General features: G+C 45.7%; 1 protein-coding gene across 1 annotated transcript in view; it reads right to left on the bottom strand.

Annotated features, from left to right (window-relative positions):
* The window catches only part of LRRCC1 (leucine rich repeat and coiled-coil centrosomal protein 1), a 109,113-nt gene extending 87,209 nt beyond the window's left edge, over positions 1 to 21,904 (bottom strand). Inside the window, 7 exon segments of the mRNA XM_069731550.1 lie at positions 25 to 243; positions 2,283 to 2,455; positions 5,698 to 5,865; positions 8,026 to 8,091; positions 10,022 to 10,227; positions 20,259 to 20,335; positions 21,813 to 21,904. Coding sequence (XP_069587651.1) covers positions 25 to 243; positions 2,283 to 2,455; positions 5,698 to 5,865; positions 8,026 to 8,091; positions 10,022 to 10,227; positions 20,259 to 20,317 — 891 coding nt within the window. The 5' untranslated portion in view covers positions 20,318 to 20,335; positions 21,813 to 21,904.
* Positions 21,905 to 24,892: the final 2,988 nt, after the last annotated feature.

Genomic DNA, 24,892 nt, shown 5'->3' with positions numbered 1-24,892 from the left:
GCATCCTAAATCCTGCTATCACACCTTCTTCAGAAGCTCGGATATCTGATCTTCTAACTTCTTAATCCTCATTTCTCGCAGCATGTTGTGGGCATCTTGATTTTTCAGAAATTCTTGCTCGGAGGACGAAGTCATATCCGTATAGCTACTTTTATATCCTGAGCCAGAGGTAACAGGTCGCTTTCGGTACTGAGATAAAACCTTATCAATTTGGGGTGTTACGACTGGAACATTGGTAGAATTCTAATGATACAAATGAAAATATTATTACAAATAAAAGTTAAATGTTTGTGGACCATCAACAACCTAAAATATCAGGCCAATCTTGCATACAACTCTGCAATGACTTGTGCAGCTGCAAAATCAGGATCCGGTTATCAGAGACGGCCAGACTCGCCATGGTGGACGCAGAGGTGGCTTATTACCATGTCTGCCTCCCTGTACACAGAGTTCTGAACAAGCCCTGCGTATACGGTATGTTCTCTCCAGCCGATATCTTTTCATGTTCTTTGCCCACAACACTCAAATGATCAAATGCAATGATGACGTCTCATAGAGTCCGATGATTTTTCAATACGACGGGAAGCAATTTGATCAGTTAAAAATTGCCAGCTTCAATTCTGAATTCAATGTCATTTTATAAAAGAAAACTGGACCATGTAAGAAACACAAAACGCGAACACGATTATATTTTAATTAAATTCCTTTAAAGACATATGACGTAAACTTACGTCAAATGTTGTGTCCCAGACTTTGATGCGGGCTCAGACGGCGAGCCCGCATCTTTCCCTCCACATGACAGCTGATTTCATCAGTCATTATGTGCCTTTAACAGCTGTGGGTGGATCTTGTCATGTGATCGCGGGGTGCCGATGGGTTTTCATGACGGCCGGAGATCTACAGAAAACTCTTGTGCCTGTCATTACCGTACTCCTGTGAACGTCAGCTAGTAGCCGCCGTTCATAATCGTGATTTCTGCTATAAAACAGCAGTGCTGGAGCACTACTATGTATAAGCACAGGCGACCGGACGATCGCAGCGAACATATAAAAAGTACAAATCACCCTCCCCTTTTACCACATTGAAATAAAACAATAAAAAAATACACATATTTGGTATCGCTGTGTTCAGAAATATCCGATCTATCATAACATAAGATAAATCAATTCATTCGACAAACAGCGTAACGAGAAAAAAAAATCTAAACTCTAGAATTACTTTTTTTTGTTGCCGCAAGAGAGCAATAACAGGCGATCAAAACATCATATCTACCCCAAAATTGTATCAATAAAAACGTCAGCTCACTGCGCAAAAAATAAGCCCTAATCCAATCCCAGACTCGGAAAAAAGGAAACGCTATGGGTCTACGCATGTTTGGTATCTGCGTACTCGTAATGACATGGAGAATCATATTACCAGGTCAGTTTTATCATATACTGAACATGGTAAAGAAAAATCCCCAAAAATAATTGTGGAACAGCATTTTTTTTTTTTTTTTTTGCAATTTCACCACACTTGGAAGTTTTTTCATGTTTTCCAGGACACTACATGGTAAAATCAATGGTGTCGTTCAAAAGTACACCTCGTTCTGCAAAAACACAAAGCCTCATACTGGTATATCGACAAAAATATATAAAAGTTATGGCTCTTGGAAGAAAGGAAGGAGAAAAGAAAACAACGGAAAATGCCCATGGTGAGGAGTTAAAGACCAGACACTCTTTACTGATTTTGCACATGTGATGGTTTATGAACAAATCAACAGAACAATAACCCATTGTTAACATTGTTTTTTTTGTGTTAAATGTAATTTTTTGAAAACTTTGGCAATGTGCATATCAAAAAAATCTTGCAATTTTTACACTGGCCCCTACAGATATTTTAGACTCATACTTCCTATCATGTTCTGTATTACTTTTCAGCAGCCTCATTACCATCACAGGCAGGATTACAATGACTGGTAATACATGATCCACCAACCACAATAGGTGATATCACAGCTCGCCTTGTCCCCCTCCATTGCTTTAATACAAGAAATGGGGTCACCGTCACCCTACTGCTGCCATTTGAAGTTTGACTTTAGAAACTCCGCAGAGGTCAGTGTGAAAATTTCAAGAATTTTTTTATTTTTAATACTGATTATGAAAAAAAAAAAATTCTGTACATATTTCACTATGATGATGTACCTTTGTACGACACATTGCTACAGTGTATCAGGTGAAAGGCAGTTCTCTTCAATTTAAAAAAAAGTGCGCCTCTATGTAACTATAGGTCAGAATAGTCACCTTTATGTCCTTATCTGCAGCGTCACTGTCACATGTGATCAGATATTCCAGGAACTCCAGATTCGGCAGATCTGCTGAATCTATGTCAAATCCAATGCCAGATTCACCCGATCTACTTACACCATCAAGGGCTTTTAACTGGGGCACATTTCCAAGAATTAAATCTCTGTATCCTAAGCGGAAAATAATAATAGATCCTTTAATGAAAGTCACAAAAGTAATGAGCAATGAAATAGTTACTTCACTTATACTGACCCTGACTTAGGGGGTGCCCGGGTAAATATTTTTCATGACCTATCCTCAGGATAGGACATCAATATCAGATTGGTGGGTATTTGACACTCGGCACTCCCACTGATGAGCTGTTATTAGCCTTGGTGGCAGTCAGATGTAAACATTAATGGGGTTATCTAGAACCATTTTAATTTTTGCTTATGGGCCTAAGAACTTACCTACCTGTTCTGCCCGGAGCGGATGTCTACCGGCTAAGTAAGGTCACATACCGCTTCTGTTGCTTTCAAAATAGTCACAGAGCGGCTGCTTCTCTTTCACTTTGCTCTGTTGACCGAGTGACACTGCTAATGTCATGCTGATTGATATTTGGCTCCCTGCTGCCTAAGGGCTCCTTCTCACTTGCGAGAAATACGTCCAAGTCTCGCAGGTTAAAACCCTGCTCTGGCGCCGGGACTCCAGAGAGGAGCGTGCGGCTGCATAGCAATACATGGAGCTGCACGCTCCGCTCCCACGTGCCGGCGCCAGAGCTGGGTTTTAACCTGCGAGACTCGGACATATTTCTCGCAAGTGAGAAGGAGCCCCTAACTGTGGGGAATCGGCTATCAATCAGCATGACATCAGCAGAGCAGCCTGGAAGAGGTAGAGCTGTTCTGTTGACAATAGGTCAAATCAAGCAGCAGAACTGCTGACATGAGCGGTCCGTGAATGCCCCGAGACCACCTGCATGTCAGTTCTTAGTACCATGAGAAGAAAAAAAAAAAATAGTGTAGGATAACCCGTTTAAACAGTCGAGTCGAACATCATACCTGCCTTCAATGTGCTGCGGCAGCTGCTAGGTACTGTACATCAATTCCTATTAATAAAATAAGAGGTAATCTGCATTACCCGGCAGCGCCTGCTACACATTGAACAGAGCTTTTCTGTTTGGCTCCATTCAATGTGCACATCCAGGAGATGGGAGTCTTTACTCATCATATGGTGCATAAATATTCATTCAATCCATGTGAAAATCAAAAAGCATATACAATGAAGCATATGGAATGACATAGCAGAATATTAGTGCCCATTATATACAGTCCATCGTTACCTTGTTCATGACAGGATTCTGTAATGTATGAACAAAAAGTTCTCCATAAATGGGAAAGTACAGGAATCAAATATCAATGGCAAGATATACACAGGTATAAGTTGATAAGAATATATTGTACTATTATGCTAGTCTCAAAAAATAATCTAAAAAACTACTGAATGGGATGAATCATTAGCTCCTCCTTCTAGACCTGTCCTCTGCTTTCGACACAGTTGACCACTGCCTCCTACTACAGATTCTTTCTTCCTTTGGTGTCAAAGACCTCGCCCTATCCTGGATCTCCTCGTACCTTTCCAACCGCACATTCAGCGTCTCCCACTCCCACACTACCTCCTCATCCCACCCTCTCTCTGTTGGAGTCCCCCAAGGCTCTGTTCTAGGACCCCTACTCTTCTAAATCTACACACTTGGCCTGGGACAACTCATAAAGTCCCATGGATTCCAGTAACACCTTTATGCTGATGACACTCACATCTACCTTTCTGGACCAGACGTCACCACTCTGCTGTCCAGAATCCCAGAGTGTCTATCAGCCATATCCTCCTTCTTCTCCTCTCGCTTTCTCAAACTCAATGTGGACAAATCTGAACGCATCATCTTTCCTCCATCCCATAGATCTTCCTTACCTGACCTACCTATCGCAATCAATGGCATCATGCTTTCCCCTGTACCCAAAGTCTGCTGCCTCGGAGTAACCCTTGACTCTACGCTGTCCTTCAAACCGCACATCCAAGCTCTCTCCACCTCCTGTCGCCTCCAGCTTAAACATTTGAATCCGTCCTTTCCTCAACAGTCAATCTACTAAAATGCTTGTGCGTGACCTCATCATCTCCCGCCTTGACTACTGCAACATCCTTTTCTGTTTTCCATCCTTAACTCTGCTGCCCGACTAATTCATCTCTCTCCTCGCTACTCCTACGCTTCCCCTCTCTGCAAATCTCATCACTGGCTCCCATTCCCTCAGTGTATCCAGTTCAAATTACTAACACTGACCTACAAAGCCATCCATAACCTGTCTCCTCCATATATCTCTGAACTAATCTCCTGATATCTTCCCTCACGTAATCTCCGGTCCTCCCAAGACCTCCTTCTCTCCTCCACACTTATCCGCTCCTCACTTAACCGCCTTCAAGACTTGTCCAGAATATCCCCCATCCTCTGGAATTCTCTTCCCCAACACGTCCGACTATCAACCACATTCGGATCCTTCAGACGGAACCTGAAAACCCATCTCTTCAGGAAAGCCTACAGCCTGCACTGACTCCGCTGCCTCCTCATCACTACCGGAGATACCGCCTCACCAACACCAGAGCTCCTGCAACCCTCAACCTACTGTCTCCTTCCCCATAATCCTGTAGAATGCAAGCCCGCAAGGGCAGGGTCCTCGCCCCTCTGTATCAGTTTGTTGTTGTTAGTTTGCTTACTGTAAGTGATTTCTGTATTTTGATGTAACCCCTTCTCATGTACAGCACCATGGAATCAATGGTGCTATATAAATAATAATAATATTAATTAGCGCACTGCTTACGCTTGAGGAGATGGTACAACAGAATGCCACCAATGGTCACAAAAATGGCCCAATAGATGAAGAAGAAGAAGACGGAAAGCAGGAGAACAGGCCACCATTCACTTTGGCACAACAAAGTTACCCATAAGCTAAGTTCAAACAAGTGGGAGAAAAAAAAAAAGTGATTTTTATCCATAAAAAAAAAAAAGATTTTTCATCTGTATGGCATTCGTTTTCATACAACATCAATGAATAAAATTTACAAGAACAAATACAGTTTCCAATGTTACTAATAGGAATGTGTCTAATTGGACGCTGTAAATTTCTGCATGGGATCTATTTTTTTTTTTTTAGCACGCTCAGACTTGAACGGCTGAGTTTCATTCCAAATATAGAAGAAAATAGATGAATATGGTCATTTTTTATTTTTTTTAATGTCAATATTTGATCTGCAGTGGCCAACAGCCACGATTTCTAAACTCTCATCGCTTTTGCACATGCATACAAAATGCTGCATGTGAACATAGCCTTAATGAGCTGTTGTGCACACTGTCAGCAGGGAATGCTTATCATCACTACTGTACCTTCTGCAGCACACACTGGGTTGCCTTTGCCATCCTGCTCCAACGTCAGGTGAACTAACGAGTGTAATCCCATCATGGCGTGCAATACCTGCTCTATGCTGCTGATGCAGTTACTGTGGAGATACAAGTGGCTAAGTCTGTGGTTTCTTCCATGAAAGGCAAATAATCCTGAAAAAAGGGAGAGTAGGAAAACACATAAAAAAGAACTTTCTATACAGATCAGGCTACTTTCACACATCAGTTTTTTGCCGTCAGGCACAATACGGAGAATTTTGAGAAAAAAAAATGTATCCGTGGCAAATTGTGAAAAACTGATGTGACGTATCCGTTTTTTTGCTCTCGAGAGAGACAGAGACACCCCAAAATGGAAAATGCATACTTTGTTTAAAGAAACGGAATCCGTCGCCGGACTCCATCATTGACGGATCCGGCGCCATAGGCTTCCGTTATAGCAAATGACAGACGGCGACGGATCTGTCGCTGTCCGTTTTTTCGACAGACAAAAAACGTTCCTATGACCGTTTTCTTCGGCCACAGAAAAACAATTTTTTCAACGGATCCGGTGAAAAACGGATGAAACGTGAGGCCATACGTCGCTAATACAATGATTTAAAAAAAAAAACGGATCCAGAGACAACTTTTGCAGGAGCCGTTTTTTAAAAAAAATTCGCCAGATTGTGCCTGACGGTAAAAAACTGATGTGTGAAAGCAGCCTAACCCGAGAATATACTACTGCAGTGTGAGAAGAACTATTCCTACAGTCAGGGATGGAAATTAAAAGGGTTGGCCACTACTTTACGTGCCCTTCTCATATGCCTTAACTGCCATAGCTAATCCCTTTGCTAAAACTTTGTTTTGTCAAATCCTTCTGTAACAGGAGCTGCTCCCCTGGTTATACAATCTCTGGCTGAGAATATGCTGCTTCCCAAGATGTCCCCTCAGATTGTCCCTCCCCTCCAGAATCTGGAAACTTACAGGTGGGCAGGGCTTGTCATGCAGGTGAGTGGGCTACATCATCCTCACTTGGTCTCCCTGCGAGACCAGGCGACGCTGATGATCGTTGTAGTCAGCACATTAAATAAAAAAAATGGCCTGGGGTCCCCCCTTATTAACCAGCTGTGGGAAAGCAGACTGCTGGCAGTTGGTGTTATTATTCTGGGAAGGGGCCAATATCCATGGATCTTCCTAGACGATTATCAGTTCCCAGCTGTCTGAGTAGCCTTTACTGGTTATTAAAAAAGGGGCCCCAAAAAAACGATGTAGGGCCCCACTATTTTTAATAACCAGAAAAGGCTAAACTGACAGCTGCAGACTGATATTAATAGGCTGGGAAGGAGCCATTGATATTGGCCCCTCCCAGACCAATAACACCAGCCCCCAGATGCCCCGGAAATGGAACATCCATTAGATGCGCAAGTCCAGGAGCTTAACCTCGACTCTTCCCATTTGCCCTAGTGCATTAGCAAGCAGGGTAATGGTTACGGGGAGGAGGTCAGTCATGTAATATCCGCTGACATCAAGCCCAGGGGTCAGTAATGGAGAGGCGTATATAAGACACCGCCATTACTAAGCCCGTATGTTGTAGGCGCTGAAACATCCTGCAGTCCTGTGGGGCTCCACTCACTCAAAGGTGACTGTTCCAAAGCACTAATCCTCCAATAGAGTATATGATTCAGCTAGTATCACCTTAAAGGGAATCTGTCAGCAGTTTTTTGTTATGTAATCTGAAGACTGCTGTAGGGGTTAAAACTCGTGGAGGACTTCATGACTGCAGGTTTACTAGTCTATAATGATAATCTCCTGTTGCTGAAACAGCGATTTTTTTTAATCAAAACTAGACTAAGCAGCCCAGTAAGTGACACATTACTGGAATCAGGGTCCCTGCCCCTATTCTCATATCAGGTGGCAAAAACATGATGAGAGATTCCCTTTAAAGAGGATGTGTCGGGGGAGAACATGTGTCCTTGACCCCACAGAAGAATGGTTACGATGATAGGAGCCTTCGTGACAGATTCTGTTTAATGGAAATGCAGGTCTCTAGGAGCGGTCCTGTCTGTGCCACGAGATGGATCACATTAATAGCAGGCGCAGGAGAATATGAATGTATGCATCAGGAGGCCAATAAATGGAAATGTTAATATGTTAAACTCTTTGAAAACCAATCTGCGGTTCTTCATTGTGTACAGAGTGATATTATCATAAAGATGTTACTGTCACAATCCATTACACTAACGGGGAAGATGAAGCCATCGGACGCATTACCAGGTCTCGCTAGAAATGTCTGCTCATTAATAAAACCTGGGGGCCGGGGGTTACACATCCACTTACCACTCAGGTCATGTATACGGTTGTAGGAGACGTTCACTTTCCTCAGATGTAATAAGTTCTGCAGCCCTGAAAACACATTGTGGGAATCACGCTCAATAATATAATATATATACAGATGCAGATGTCATCTAACGAATGCGATGTGCTTACAGCCCGTGTTACTGGCTTCACAGAGAAATTCTGCAAGCTTCGGAGCAGAAATCTCCCAGCATTCCTTACAGTCTTATCATCTGCAGTAGCGCTAATGCTTTGCATTCTGGGATTTGTAACTTTTACAGATGTTAGACACTCGGTGGTATTTGCACTTTTGAGTTGCAGGGCCTCAGCTAAGGTGCTAAGCCCCCATACACATTAGGCTAATGTCGGCCGTCCAATTTCTGACTGATGATTGCATTGTTCTCCTGCAGATAATTCTCAGGCCAACCCGTCAGTCGGTGATTTTCTCAGAGAACACAGGAGCGCTCGGCCAAATGACTGCTCCTGTGTATGCGAGAGTCGGCTGAATCGGACAAAGCATCGTTCAGCCATCAACCATCTAATGTGTATGGCCAGCTTATGGGATGTAGGAGTTTGTATGTGAAAGAAGCAGTAGATGCAATTATTGGTGGGAGTCCCATCTGTGGAACCCATCCACCAAACCTGACAAAGAAGGGATCACAGAGCTAACTAAATTGAATTTGTCACCACATTTGACCTATCTAGACTATTAATATGGGCATACAGGTTATAGACTGCTGAGGAGAGTGATGCCTGTATGCCTCATATCAGATGCCTGGTTGTTGAGAAATCATCTTTTATCACTATGTAAATGACCTCTTCCAGGCTCGAGGGAGGACGCTGCCTGGAAATAACTCTGCCCCCAGAGATTATTACATGAAGGGGAGTTACCAGTGTGAGACAAGTAACCAACACAAAACAGGAGAAATGAACTTTGTCTCCTTACACACACATTTGCTGCAGCTCTCACAGCTCTGCTGTACTGTAACAATATTACAATCCCATCTGCCTGTGAGATGGGATCTGAGAGGAACCTGCAGATGTGTCAGAGAGCGGCCATCACACTGGTAACTCCCCTTCATGTAATAATCTCTGGGGGCAGAGTTATCTCCAGGCAGCGTCCTCCCCAGAGCCTGGAAGAGGTCATTTATATAAAGTGATAAAAGATGATTTATCCACAAAGCATGTGATATAACACACACAAGTATCACTCTCCTCAGAAGCCTATAACCTGTATGCCCATATTAATTGTTTACATAGGCCAAATGTTGAGACAGATTCCCTTTAAGTGCTGCATCCCCATTTCTGTGAACCAGTTCCCTGCGCTGCCAGTGCCACAGAAGGGGGTACAACGCTACAGTACTTATCTGGCCCTTTCTTTCTCAAGACCGGTGGGAAGCTTCCAAAGATTAGACCCCCCCCCCCCATCAATCATAATGTACTGGAATCCTTATGATCAGAGCACATCTTTCATTTTTAACTTCTGCCTTGTTCCTCCTTTGTAGAAAAGGGCAGATGTTGGGTCAGCAAATACAGAAATGGCTGTGGTTGTCACAAAGCTTCCCAGAAATGGCATATTAGAATTTATTCTACATAAAATAACATAGAAATCTATAAACATTCCTCTGTTATTCCTTATCACCACGATATCAGGCTGCTAGAACTGGTTGGGGAGAGTCAATGACATGACGTAATATCCACTGGTCAATGTATTCATATATTTGCGCTTGCACAGATTCATCTCCCGATAGTCTTCAATAAAATGGCGCCGATGTGAAGATTGAGATCTTGGCTCATCATGGATCTAAATCTGAGAAACCACCAGCGCCACTTTATACCCAAACTTCAAATACGGATTAAAGAACAACCCGCGTGCGGAGTTCTTCACTAAACGTATCTACTGGATCTTTGTAACAGGGCCACTATGGCTATGCCTTTATGTTCACATGCAAAATCGTGCTTTTTGACTAACAATATGGTAACGAAGACTATAACTAACCTTCTATTGCTGTTAGTCTGTTGCAGGACAGATTTAGGCTTTGTAGACTTATCAGGGAGTCCAGGCCTTCAATTCTGGAGATAAGATTGGATGACAAGTCCAGATGCTGTAAACCATGGAGATAGGAAAGGCCTTCAATCCTGCAGATCTGATTGCAGTGCAGATTGAGTGACAAGAGGTGGGGATTCAAGGTAAGGTCCAGCAAACTAAGAGAATAATAAAGGAAGACTAGTAAACAATCAGATCCAGTAAATGTCAAAACTGGACAAGTAACACGCGGCACAGGTCAGAGATAAAGAGGATTTGTCATCTGACCCCTGTGCGCTGTGTAGCACTACACCTGTAGTGATGGGACTAGCCCTTTAAATAAGAACTCCATGATTCAGGGGGATAAAACGTTGGCCAAGACAACATCGATGGTACTTGATAAGCAGAAATGAAAAGTATAAATCTTTTAATCTTAGGTTGCTTGGTTGCACAATGCACTTTACAGCTGCCCTTTGCTGGGACCATCTTATCCTGCATGGCTGTCAGACGACTCTGCACCCAATCACCTTAAAGAGGTTGTCGTAAAGAGAATCTGTCAGCAGGATTGTGCTAAGTAAACTACTGCCATGTTGCCACTGATTAAAATGATACTTGGGGTGAAGAAATCCGTCTTGTGGTTCTTGTGTAATCAGTATTAGAAGTTTTCAGTTAATGATATGCCCGTGCTCTGGGGTGGGACTGTACACAGAGTCTTATCTTCCTGCTCTAGGCCAGAGAAACCAAGGAAAGACCTGCCCACAGGCACCAAAGCACAAACATGTTCCTCATCATAGAGACTGAGACAGACTGTTTGGGCTTCGGGGCCGACTGTGGTCAGGTCTTTCCTTGGTTTCTCTGGCCTAGAGCAGGAAGGTAAGACTCTGCAGACCGTCCCACCCCGGAGCACAGGCACATCATTAACAGAAAACTTCTAAGGCCGGCTTCACACTCAGCGTATGAAAATACAGTCCGTATATTACGGCCGTAATACGCTGAAAAGTCCCGAAAATAGTGGTCCGTAGCTCCTCCGTAGGCAGGGTGTGTCAGCGTTTTTTGCGCATGGCATCCTCCGTATGTAATCCGTATGGCATCCGTACTGCGCGGTTTTCTCGCAGGCTTGCAAAACCAACATACCGCTATAGAAGTGATCCATGTGTCCCAAAAAGAAAAAAATATATATATGTCAGTAGACACATATATGTATATATATTAATATTTTTTCCAGCGCTATACAGCTTGAAAGCTGGTAATTCAATTACCGGCTTTTTCTTTCTCCTTCCTAAAACACTTTTTTTTTTGCAGATTCCACACTACTACTGTCAGTAGTGTGTATCTGCAAAATTTGGCCGTTCTAGCTCTTAAAATAAAGGGTTAAATGGCGGAAAAAATTGGCGTGGGCTCCCGCGCAATTTTCTCCGCCAGAGTAGTAAAGCCAGTGACTGAGGGCAGATATTAATAGCCTGGAGAGGGTCCACGGTTATTGCCCCCCCCCCGGCTAAAAATATCTGCCCCCAGCCACCCCAGAAAAGGCACATCTGGAAGATGCGCCTATTCTGGCACTTGGCCACTCTCTTCCCATTCCCGTGTAGCGGTGGGATATGGGGTAATGAAGGGTTAATGCCACCTTGCTATTGTAAGGTGACATTAAGCCTAATTAATAATGGAGAGGCGTCAATTATGACACCTATCCATTATTAATCCAATTGTAGTAAAGGGTTAAATAAAACACAAACACATTATTTAAAATTATTTTAATGAAATAAAAACAATGGTTGTTGGAGTATTTTATTCTACGCCCAATCCAGTCACTGAAGACCCTCGTTCTGTAAGTAAAAAAACATAATAAACCAACAATATCCTTACCCTCCGCAGATCTGTAACGTCCAACGATGTAAATCCTTCTGAAGGGGTTAAAACATTTTGCAGCAAGGAGTTCCGCTAATGCAATGCTGCTCCTTGCTGCAAAACCCCGGGGAATGAGGCTAAATATAGATCAATGATCTATATTTAGCTTCATTTGCGGTGAGGCGCCCTCTGCTGGATGTTCATAGATCGTGGGAACTTACCTAGAAAGCTCCCAGGCTTTCTGCGCTCTTACGTCCGTAAAACTCGCAAGTGTGAAGCCGGCCTAACACTGATTACAGGAGAGGGACCCAACTTTGAAGGATGCCTTGACATGGTAGTTCGCCAAGTACCTTCTTCTCTACTGTTTTTTTCATAGCCTTTTTTCAGATGAATACTTCATATGTACATTATATGGTGTTTTTTTCCTTTATTACCCATTTTCTATGGCAGTAATGCAGTTTCAACTCTGGCCCTCAAGAGCCACCAACAGGTCATGTTTTCTGGATTTCCTTAGTATTACACAGGTGATGGGATTCTTGGTTGTCCAGCTGATGCAATTACTACCTGTGTAATACTAAAGAAATCCTGAAGACATGACCTTTTGGTGGGGAACACTGCTCTAGAGTAATCATTCTTGGTAATTGATGGTGCAACGTTAGTGTTTTTCAACCGATTACACAAGAACCACAAGATGGATTTCATCACCCAAGGTATCATTTTAATTTTACAGTTTAACTGCTTTTTGTGACAATATTGAAATTTGGTTTTTCATAATCTGTCTTTCTGAATCTGTAAAACCATCAAAACCTGCTGGTTTCTTATTATACTATTGATTGGGCTTTTATTAGTTTTTTTTCTGGTATATCCATGTTCATAAATCCCCTGTTTTGGTCTGCAAAACCACTTAAACCTGGTCACACTTATCAGCCGCCATGGGCTATTGTGACACTATGTATCTGGTCCCAATATTGAACTCTTTATCCATATACTTGGTGTATATTGCAGTCAATCTGACAATAAAAATCCCCCTCCCTCCCCAAGGCCATTGTATTATTCTGGCTACAACAAGCTTATTAGAGATTCATTATATATACACCGGGGCTTCAGGAAAATGGCCGCCGCGATCTCCATCTGCGCACGTGCGGCATCCCGCGGCCCCGGGCAGCAGAGGACTCCAGACGCGCACGCGCGGCCTCAGGAAGATGGCCGCCCCCACAGATCACCAGGGAAATAGCGCAGATCGCGTGTTTTTTCTTCTCCTGCCCAATGGATTCAGAAGATGGGCATGTGCAAACCACTACGCCACCAACGGAAATGTATGCAAGATCTGGGGGAAGAAACAGCGGTCGCCACGCCAATATGACCTGACCAGCCTGATTGACAGGCGAAAACGGCGACTTTGGTAAGTTATTTCGGCAGCATAGGTGGGGATTCAGGGTACACAAAATACATTATAGTAACGCACAGCTCAGGCCCTATTTAACTGTATTTGTATCTCGTACTGAAAAAACGGGGTGACAGGTTCCCTTTAAGCGGGTTTATCTCTTTAAAGGGAACCTGTCACCCCGAAATCCGCGGGTGAGGTATGCCCACCGGCATCAGGGGCTTATCTACAGCATTCTGTAATGCTGTAGATAAGCCCCCGATGTTACCTGAAAGAGGAGAAAAAGACGTTATATTATACTCACCCAGGGGCGGTCCCGCTGCGGTCTGGTCAAATTGGTGTCTCAGGTCCGCTGCGGCGCCTCCCATCTTCATTACAAGACGTCCTCTTCTGATCTTCAGCCACTTCTCCGGCGCAGGCGTACTTTGCTCTGCCCTGTTGAGGGCAGACAAAGTATTGCAGTGCGCAGGCGCCGGGCCTCTGACCTTTCCGGCGCCTGCGCACTGCAGTACTATCCTCTGCCCTCAACAGGGCAGAGCAAAGTACGCCTGCGCCGGAGCCGTGGCTGAAGATCAGAAGAGGACGTCTTGTAATGAAGATGGGAGGCGCCGCAGCGGACCGGAGACGCCCGTTTGACCTGACCAGCAGCGGGACCGCCCCTGGGTGAGTATAATATAACGTCTTTTTCTCCTCTTTCAGGTAACATCGGGGGCTTATCTACAGCATTACAGAATGCTGTAGATAAGCCCCTGATGTCGGTGGGCTTACCTCACCCGCGAATTTCGGGGTGACAGGTTCCCTTTAACCTATGTACATAGCAGTACTGACATTTTTCTGTGGACTATATATTAGGCCTGTGAGAGTTTATATAAACATAGAGCGTGTTTGGTTCAGTGTATTTTAAGCATCTTGTATACACATGTGTTATTGATATATGAGGAATATATGCCATCAGTAGGAATAAGATAAGATATCCCTCTCACTATCCTCTCTATTTCCTCTATCCATATATAATAGGCCTTTATTCTGTTTATGAAATATCTGCTTGGGTTATTATGGATTGTTCAGTCAGCAGTTAGGCATTCATATAAGAAGATTTGTCAATACAAGAAGCATTCACATAAGAAAGTTTATCAATAGAAGAAGATTTCTACATAAACTATATCTAGTCCAGCCATGAGACCAGCTTCAATTAGCTCTATTATATGATTCAAAGACAAACCGCATATCTCCTTAAACTATCTTTCTCACCCTTTAGGCATCTCTTTTCACTCCCCTGCCACTGTTAGGCGCAATAGGGCAGACAGGGAGAGCCGTCGCCGAGTGGGGGCGCCAGAGCGCAGGACATAGGGTGCCAACCTCCGCTGTCAGGCAGGGTGAGATAGGTTACATATAGGGAGAGGCACCTCCCCTTGGTGCCTCCGTATTTTATTAAGTCGGTGGTGGTGTTTATTCACGTCTGGGTATTCATTGTATTCGCATTGTTTTAGACATCTATATATATAATTGTCTAAGGGTTTTTCCGTCTGTCTGTCTGTCCTGGAAATCCCGGCTCTCTGATTGGTCGATGCCGCCAGGCCTCGACCAATCAGAGACCGGCATAGCATCGACGTAGAAATCCCGCGTCTCTAATTGGTCGAGGCCGCCAGTCTGATTGACACTTCTATATTGATCAGTCCTCCTGACACTTCTATATTGATCAGTCCTCCTGACACTTCTATATTGATCAGTCCTCCTGACACTTCTATATTGATCAGTCCTCCTGACACTTCTATATTGATCAGTCCTCCTGACACTTCTATATTGATCAGTCCTCCTGACACTTTTTTTTCTAGTGTACCTCTTGTGGCCTAGGTTACCGGCCACCCTGCAGCCTCAGAGTGGCTCGTTAACTAGGCTAGCAGTGCGATGCACGTTGCTCTGAAGCTGGCCGGATCACTGGACCAGAACCAGAGTCAGTCCCACATGCCTTCTTCCATGCTGCAGAGGCAGTCTCTGCTTGCAGCCCAGGAGAGCACTCAGTACAGACCAGCAGTGCCACAGTGACGCTGGTCTGAGCTGTCAATCTTCAGAATTACACCGCGCCCAGCCATGCAAGATTCATCGAGACACAACCATGGAGAGCGAGCAAGGAGCTCCGCTAATCACAATGTAAGGGTTAATCAGACCTTGTGCAGATTACTTCTGTGGGATGCCTGAGTACAAAGGGGTCTGGATCACCATCATATGCGTGGCGTGGTTCAGCTACTTGTATAAAGATAGGTGGTCTTAAAGTGAGGACTTTAGGGCAGGGGTGTCAAACTGCATTCCTCGAGGGCTGCAAACAGGTCATGTTTTCAGGATTTCCTTGTACTGCACAGGTGATAATTTAATCACCAACTCATTATTTGTGTAGGTGATTAAATTATCACCTGTGCAGTACAAGGAAATCCTGAAAACATGACCTGTTTGCAGCCCTCGAGGAATGCAGTTTGACACCCCTGCTTTAGGGCCTCTTCACACCTCAATTTTTAATTCCATTTCTTGTGAACGACACCCGAAAAAAAATCTGAACGTACATGGTGCGTGCATATGACTACTTTAGTGATAAAAAGGTCAAAATAGCGTTAATTAAAGGGTTTGTCCAGCCTTAGGCTACAAGGCTGCAGTCACTCTATGCACGCTGTGAGGATTCCTCAGTGCTGGAAGCAGGTGGTCATGGGACTTGCATACTCCCGGCCACATTCTGCGCCCGTCGCGCCCACTAGAAAAGCCCCACAGTGTACAGCGCACGCAATGTGAGGATTCACAAGTCTGCAGTCACATATTGTGACTTCAGACTTGTAGCCTAAGGCCACACAACCCCTTTAAGGTCCTCATCTGATCAGTATAGTCATCATCCCAATGACTTTGTGCGGACTAGTGAAGCAGAGTTCTGTATTTTGTATGGCGGGGTCCATCCGTGCTGTATACTTTTCTTATAAATCTGTGATCCTAATGGCCATCTGTTACAGGCATTCATTGAAATATATCATGGACTTTTTATGATGTGGCTGTAAAACAGATGTCAATTAGTGACAATGACCTTAGAAGAAATACGAAATGGTGGCACCTGTCACCAAGAGGCTTTACGCCATGAAAAGCTCGTAATGTCCGTGCTGTAATGACACCATTATAGCCAAGGGTGATGGATCTCACTGTAAGGGTATGTGTCCACGTTCAGGATTGCATCAGGATTTGGTCAGGATTTTTCATCAGTATTTGTAAGCCAAAACCAGGAGTGGGTGATAAATGCAAAAGTGGAGCATATGTTTCTATTATACTTTTCCTCTAATTGTTCCACTCCTGGTTTTGGCTTACAAATACTGATGAAAAATCCTGACCAAATCCTGATGCAATCCTGAACGTGGACACATACCCTTAGACATCCATGTTACACCTACAAATATTTTAAGCAGAGACATTAAACCTGACATGAACAGGTCACGGGAAACATCTTAAAGTGAATTTGTTACCAGATTTCAAAATATTAACTGCACACATTAGAAGATCGATATCTTGGACCTGATGAGATTGGTGTACCTGCTCTGAAAATCCACTTCAAAATAGCTGCATAATCCTCATAATAAGAGGTGCGTTTTCTAAATCCAGTTAAAGAAAGCGCTCAGAGTCCACGAGTATTCATTCTCCGTCCTCCCGCCCGGTCGGTCAGTTTAGCTTGTACGGAGCAATGTTCGATCTCATCATCAGAGAGGTGGGATACGAAGCAGCTGTCAATCAGGCCAGATGGACGGAAAAAAAGCAAAAACTTTCATAAAGGGTTATATAGCAATTATGATGTGGATTTTCAAAAAAAAATACAGCAGCCTCATCGGGTCCAAAACACGGGTATTACATACCTGGTAATGTGTTTTTTCATGAGACATGATGGCACCACGAGAGAGGGGATCCGCCCATCAAGGACAGGAAACCTTCAAGATAAAAGGGGCGGCTCCTCTCTCCACATCAGTTGTTTTACAGAGTACGAGAGGAACTCCGCTGGTTAGTGTACACATAAATAATACATCCTATACAGTTCTATTCACCGATACCCCAGGGAGTGTATAATACAAATAATGCTAATAATGCACCCAACTAATGACGTGATCAAAAGGGTGGGAATATAAGGGTGCCGTCATGTCTCATGAAAAAACACATTACCAGGTATGTAATACCCGTGTTTTTCCATCATACATGACAGCACCACGAGAGAGTTACAGAGATTTGTATTCTCTTCTAGGGAGGGATCACTGCTTGTAACACTCTTCTCCCAAAAGGGAGATCAGAGGTAGCAGATAGGTCTAGTCTATAATGTTTAAAAAAAGTAGACGGAGAGGACCAAGTGGCCGCCTTACAGATTTGGTCGATGGTAGCATCTGCTCTCTCCGCCCACGGCGTCGCCATGGCCCTCGTGGAGTGGGCTTTCAGACCCTGTGGAACAACCCTGCCTGCACTACTATATGCTAGAATAATGGCCTCTCTCACCCATCTAGCTATAGTCTGTTTTGAGGCTTTAAGGCCCTTCCTTGACCCCTGGAATGAAACAAATAAAGCCCTCTGCTTCCTCCAGGATTTAGTCACCTCTAGATACTGTAGGATACATCTCCTAACGTCTAGGCAATGGAGTCTCTCCTCTTTTTTGTTACTGGGATTGGGACAGAAAGAGGGTAGGGTTATATCCTGAGCTCTATGGAATCTCGATACCACTTTGGGGAGATATGCCGGATCTAATTTTAATACAACCCTATCGTCCATAATTTGTGTGTAAGGGGGGTCAGCTGACAACGCGTGTAAATCCCCCACCCTACGGGCCGACGTAAGTGCCACTAACAAAGCTGTTTTTAATGTTAGTATTTTATCAGAAGTTGTATTTAACGGCTCAAAGGGGCTTTCCGTCAGGGCAGTTAACACTAGATTTAGATCCCATGGTGGAGGAGTAGGAGATGGGACAGAGTCAGTTCTACTACAGGCTCGGATAAACCTCACCACCCACCTATTACTTGCCAGGTCACAGTTGAATAGGGCTGCTAAGGCTGAAATGTGTACTTTGAGGGTACTAACAGCTAACCCCAGATCTAAGCCCTTCTGCAGGAACTCCAGTTTTGCCACTATCGGGACCTCCCCTTCCCGTATTGGCCCTGAGCTGGACAGGAATTTCTTCCATATCCTCCCATAGATCTTGGTCGTTACTGGTTTTCTGCTGCTGAGCAAGGTGGATATTAACCCAGCTGAGAACCCCTCTTTCTCTAGTAACGACCGCTCAAATGCCAGACTGTCAAATGAAGCCCGGAGTTCTGCGGGTGGTTGAAGGGACCCTGAGTTAGAAGGTCCTGGTCTTCCGGGAGAACCCACAGGTCCGTCACTGACATCACTCTCAGCCAGTAGAACCACGGTCTTTTCGGCCAGAAGGGCGCTATCACGATCACTCTGGCCTTGTCTTCCCTGATCTTCCTCAGAACCACTGGGATTAGACATATCGGTGGGAAGGCATACAAGAGTCCAGATGTCCATTTTATGCTGAAGGCGTCTACTGCCAACGGCCTGTCTGTAGGGTTCAGGGAGCAGAATTTTTGGACTTTCTTGTTGACTTTTGAGGCAAAGAGGTCCACCCTGGGTTTTCCCCACATGTGCACTATCCGTTGAAAAACAGACTTTTTTAGGGACCATTCCCCTTGCCTCAAGTGGTTCCTGCTTAGAAAGTCTGCCTTTATGTTTGTCCACACCTCGGATATGCAGGGCCGATAATGACAGGAAGTGCTTTTCGGCTAGAGACATGAGTCTTGTGGTTATGTGCATCAGTGCCCGAGAGCGGGTGCCTCCCTGGTGGTTCACGTATGCGACCGCTGTTCGTTTGTCCGATAGGACTCTCACATGATGCCCTGCCAAGTGTGGAAGTAATCTCTCTAGCGCCCTTTCTATTGCTAGGAGCTCCCACTCGTTTGAGGATAGATCTTTCTCCTCTTGAGCCCAGGGGTCTTGGACCCATAGTGTGTCTGAGTGAGCTCCCCATCCCCATGGACTGGCGTCCGTTGTGATTACCATGGAGGCTGTGAATGTCCAGGGAACTCCTCTGGGGGATGACTCTATCTGTAACCACCATCTGAGAGATTGGAGCACAGAGAGTGGGAGAGTGAGCTTCTGCTCTAACTGTCCCTGAAGTTCCAGGTCGTTCTGCAGCACACACCATTGCAGTTCTCTTGCATGGAACTGGGCCCATTTTACTGCCGGTATGCAGGAGGTTAGGGACCCCAACACCGACATGGCCCTTCTTAAGGTCATTTCCGGCTTTTTTAATGTGGCCATAATCATCTGTTTGATTTTTTCGTCTTTTTCTTCTGGGAGGCGGCACTATTGTGCCACGGAGTCCACCGTTATCCCCAGGAAATTCTGGACCAATGCCGGCTCTAACTTGGACTTCTTGAGATTTAGTTGCCATCCCAGTGTCTGAAGAGTGTCCATCACTATCCTGACCTGCTCCTGACAGTGAGAAAAGTTCTTTCCCACTATCAGGAAGTCGTCCAAGTAGGGAATTATTAGAGTGTCCTTTTCTTGAGGGTTCCCCGTCAAGGACAGGAAACCAACTGATGTGGAGAGAGGAGCCGCCCCTTTTATCTTGAAGGTTTCCTGTCCTTGATGGGCGGATCCCCTCTCTCGTGGTGCCGTCATGTATGATGGAAAAAGATCTATTTAATAATGTCTGCAGTTTGTATTGTGAAATCATATGACAGATCCTCCTTAATTGCTAAAAGAGATTGTCCGGGCATATGATAATGATTGCAGAATTTAGCAGCGGCCGTGCAAAGTGCTGTTCAGCTCCTTTCAATGCTTACATCTAGATCCACTCAGTAACAGGTGATTGGGGGTCAAACTGCCCCCAATCTGATATTGATGGTCTACTGCCAAATATGTCATCATCATTACATGCTCAAACAACCCTTTTAATTTGCAGATTTGGGCTCTTACCTCGTGATCTGTTTATCCATCAAGCTCAGTTCCTTGCCATCTTGATCCCAGGCCGCCATCTTTATTATGGCCGGATCCTAAACACAAAGCATTTCCTTATCAAATATTTAGACACACTAGACCACCACCAAACCAAACCAGTCACAATAGTGGGGCAATCAGTACACATTTTAGGGTGGTAGTGGGGACGTCTGAACTCACTATAGGGCGATAGTGGGGGAAGATGCGAACTCGGCTTCAGGAAAATGGCCGCCGAGATCGCCATCTGCGCACGCGCGGCATTCCGCGGCCATTTTCCTGAAGCCCCGGGAAGCCGAGAAGAACCATCTGCGCACGCGCGGCCTCACAAAGATGGCCACGCCCACTGATAAACGGCTGAATAGCGCAGATCGCGCTATTTTCCTTGAAGCTGCGCAGTGGATTCGCCACTTGGACATGCGCACACCACTACGCCACCAACGGAGACCTGGGGGAGAAACAGCGATGTCACTACGCCCATATGACCTGACGAGCGTGAGTGACAGCCCAAAACGGCGACTTTACAAAGATATTTCGGCAGCATATGTGGTGAATAAAGGCTCCAAAATACACTAATGTAAAGCACAGCTCTGCCCCTATTTAACGCTATTTTTAGCTCTTCTTGAAAAAACGGGGTGACAGGTTCCCTTTAAAGCATTTGATGGCTCAAGCACTAAAGAATCTGTAAACTCATTTGGACCCGACCAAGTCCTTGCCCCTCACCCTCGGGTAATGTCACTGTGGCAGGCGGCTGTCAGTAAAGGTACCTTCACACATAACGATATCGTTGCTTTTTGTGACGTAGCAACGATATCGTTAAGGAAATCGTTATGTGTGACAGCGACCAACGATCAGGCCCCTGCTGGGAGATCGTTGGTCGCTGAATAAAGTTCAGAACTTTATTTCGTCGCTGGATCTCCCGTGGACATCGCTGGATCGGCGTGTGTGACACCGATCCAGCGATGTCTTCACTGGTAACCAGGGTAAACATCGGGTAACTAAGCGCAGGGCCGCGCTTAGTAACCCGATGTTTACCCTGGTTACCAGCGTAAAAGTAAAAAAAAGCAAACACTACATACTTACCTACCGCTGTCTGTCCCCGGCGCTCTGCTTCTCTGCACTCTTCCTGTACTGGCTGTGAGCGTTGGTCAGCCGGAAAGCAGAGCGGTGACGTCACCGCTCTGCTTTCCGGCCGCTGTGCTCACAGCCAGTGCAGGAGGAGTGCATCGTTGTCGGTATCGCTGCAGCGTCGAATGTGAAGGGGCCTTCAGGGCGACCCGTCATCCATGGGGGGCCCAGGGGTCGCCGGATCACAGATCACTGCTGCTGTGACAAACAGGACAATTCCTTTAAATAAAGCTCATGTCTCAATAAAGGAAGGAAACTGCTATAAAGGCAATTCCCTAGCACTCCCCTGAGCACTATGCGCACGTCACCGAGGCACCACAAGCCCCAGAAGAACTTGTGGTGACAGGAAACGTCTGCAGTGTGAATTGTGTACCGCTGTCGGTGACAGACGCAGAATACCGCACTCACCCGGGTCTGTACAGGACGCAACTCCCGCTGAATGAAGGCGAAGGCGGCAAGTTACACAGACCGGAAGCTGTTGGCGGCATGGCAACCATACGCTTCCACTGCGTAGCCCCTCCCACCTCCAGCCTTACAACCAATCAGTGAACCGCGCCGCAGAAGCGGAAGGACGCAACTGTTTGTTTATAAATTGAGCTCTGTGACAGTGAGGCAGCAGGCGCGGAGGGGACAGGACTCTGAGCGGTGCTGATTGGCTGGGGCTTGCCACGTGGGAGCGGCAGCATGAGGGACTGATGAAGAAGAGGCCGCTGAAAGCCTGAGCTTCACGTCCTTTGTTTGAAGCGTTTTGTGCCGTAGTTCGCGAGGTTTTGTTTTGCTGGATGAATTGCATTTCTACTAGCACCTTTTTCGGGTACATGTGACGTGACTCATTGAATAACTTTATTTTTTTTTGGGAGGGGGACAAACAAAAACATCAATTCTGTAATGTTTTGTTAGTCTAATTATTTTACATTCCCTTTTTAAGTGTTCATAATAAATATTGTGTTCCTGTCATCCGGCGGATCGGACAATAAACACTTTATTATGTTCTACAGCTTTTTTCACAGTTCAAGAAAAAAAAAATGTTTTCAAGAGCCAAATTCCAGGAGCAATAATGTTCAAACCCATCCACGTAGTTGGGAGTCAGATTGTGTGTTGTGGGACAAGTAGTGATGAGCGAGTGTACTCGCTGCTCGAGTTCTCCCAAGCACGCTCGGGTGATGTCCGAGTATTAGTGCTCGGAGATTAAGTTTTCCTCACCTCAGCTGAATGATTTACAGCTGCTAGCCAGCTTGATTACATGTGGGGATTCCCTAGCAACCAGGCAACCCCCACATGTACTGAGCCTGGCTAGTAGCTGTAAATCATTCAGCTGCCGCGATGAAAACTAAATCTCCAAACACTAAAGAGACCACCCGAGCGTGCTCTGGAAAACCCGAGCAACCAGTACACTGGCTCATCACTAGGGACAAGTCAAAGCTTTAAACACAGTCCCAAACACCACCCCAAACACGGCTCCAAAAATCGCCTCAACTCCAAGCACCACCGCAAACATTGCTCCAAACACCATTCCAAGCTCCACTCCAAACACTGCTCCATACACCGCCTCAAACACCGCCCCCAAACATCCCCCAAATCTCTGGGACGCTGTTTGGTGCCTTGTTTGGGGCGATGACACCGCCCCAAACACCACTCAAAACATCGCCCCAAATATAGCTGCAAACACTGCCCCAAACACGGCTCTCAACATCGCCCCAAACACCACCCCAAACACTGATCCATACACTGCCTCAAACACGGCTCCAAACATCGCCCCAAACATCTCCCAAAACACTGGGACGATGTTTGGGGCGGTGTTTGGAGCCCTGTTTGGGGCGATGACACTGCCCTAAACATGGCTCCAAACACTGCCTCAAACACCGCCCCAAACACGGCTCCAAACACTGCCCCAAACACGGCTCCAAACACAGCTGCAAACACTGCCCCAAACACGGCTCCAAACATCGCCCCAAACACAGCTGCAAACACTGCCCCAAACACAGTTCCAAACACGGCTCCAAACACCACCCCAAACACCACCCCATACACTGCCTCAAACATGGCTCCAAATATCGCCCCAAACATCTCCCAAAACACTGGGACGCTGTTTGGGGCGGTGTTTGGAGCCGTGTTTGGGGCGATGACACTGCCCTAAACATGGCCAAACACTGCCCCAAACACGGCTCCAAACATCGCCCCAAACACAGCTGCAAACACTATCCCAAACACTGTCCCAAACACGGTTCCAAACACGGCTCCAAACACCGCCCCAAACACGGCTCCAAACACCGCCCCAAACACGGCTCCAAACACAGCTGCAAACACGGCTCCAAACATCGCCTCAAACACCATCCCAAACACCACCCCAAACACCACCCCAAACATCGTCTCAAACACATCCGCAAACGCAGCTCCAAACATCGCCCCAAACACCACCCTAAACATCTCCCCAAACACGGCTCCAAACCACCTCAAACACCTCTGCACACACCGCACCAAACATTGCCTCAAACACCGCCCCAAACACTGCTCCAAACATCTCCCCAAACACCACCCCAAACATCGCCCCAATCACCGCCCAAAACAGTGCCCCAAACACAGCTCCAAACATCACCTCAAACACCGCTCCCAACACCGCTCCAAACACTGCTCCAAACACTGTTCCAAGCTCCACTCCAAGCACCACTCCATACACCCCCTCAAACACTGCCCCAAACACCACTCCAAGCACCACCGCAAACACCGCCCAAAACACTACTGCAAGTGCCACTCCAAGCACCACCGCAAACACTGCTCCAAGCACCGCTCCAAGCACCGCTCCAAACAGCACCCCAATAACCACTCCTAACACCACCCAAACACCACGCCCAGCGTTTTTTGTATTTTCTATTGCAGTTCTGGAGTGGTGCCGTTAATCTATGTTCCCTGCCCCCAGTCTGGAACTCATTAGCAGTTGTCTTCTGCTCTTCCCGGTGCCGCTCCAGTCCCGCGCCGCCATCTTGTGACCGCAACTTATTACTGCCCGGAAAGTCTGAGTATCATGATCCAGGACGAGGTTTGCTTCTTGTTTTTCTTTCCCCGGCCTGGTTATGGTGGGTTTAACGTTTCCTGCCTCTCTTTGGTTCGAAGGTGGCTATTTATCTAGATGACATTCTGGTGTACGGAGAAGCTGGCCCATATTTGTCATCTGCGTGCTGTTCTCCAGAGGCTCCGGTAGAACTGTCTTTTTGCTAAACCAGATAAATGTTTGTTTTTTGTTCAGGAATTGTCCTTTCTGGGGTTCATCTTGTCTGCTGAAGGGTTTCATATGGACCCCCGAAAGGTTCAAGCTATTGTGGACTGGGTGCAACCCAGAGATCTTAAAAGCCTTCATCGGTTCTTGGGGTTCGCTAATTATTATAGGAAATTTATAAGGGGGTTTTCTCAAATTGTCAAACCCCTCACTGGTTTGACCCAAAAGGAGTCTGATATCGAGTTGGCCTGCTCCAGCCACAGCGGCATTTTTG

This window comes from Ranitomeya imitator, chromosome 6 (assembly GCF_032444005.1).
Source record: "Ranitomeya imitator isolate aRanImi1 chromosome 6, aRanImi1.pri, whole genome shotgun sequence".
Classification (NCBI taxonomy): Eukaryota; Metazoa; Chordata; class Amphibia; order Anura; family Dendrobatidae; genus Ranitomeya; species Ranitomeya imitator.
Note: the sequence above shows the minus strand (reverse complement) of the source record. Positions and strands in the feature narration are given on the sequence as shown.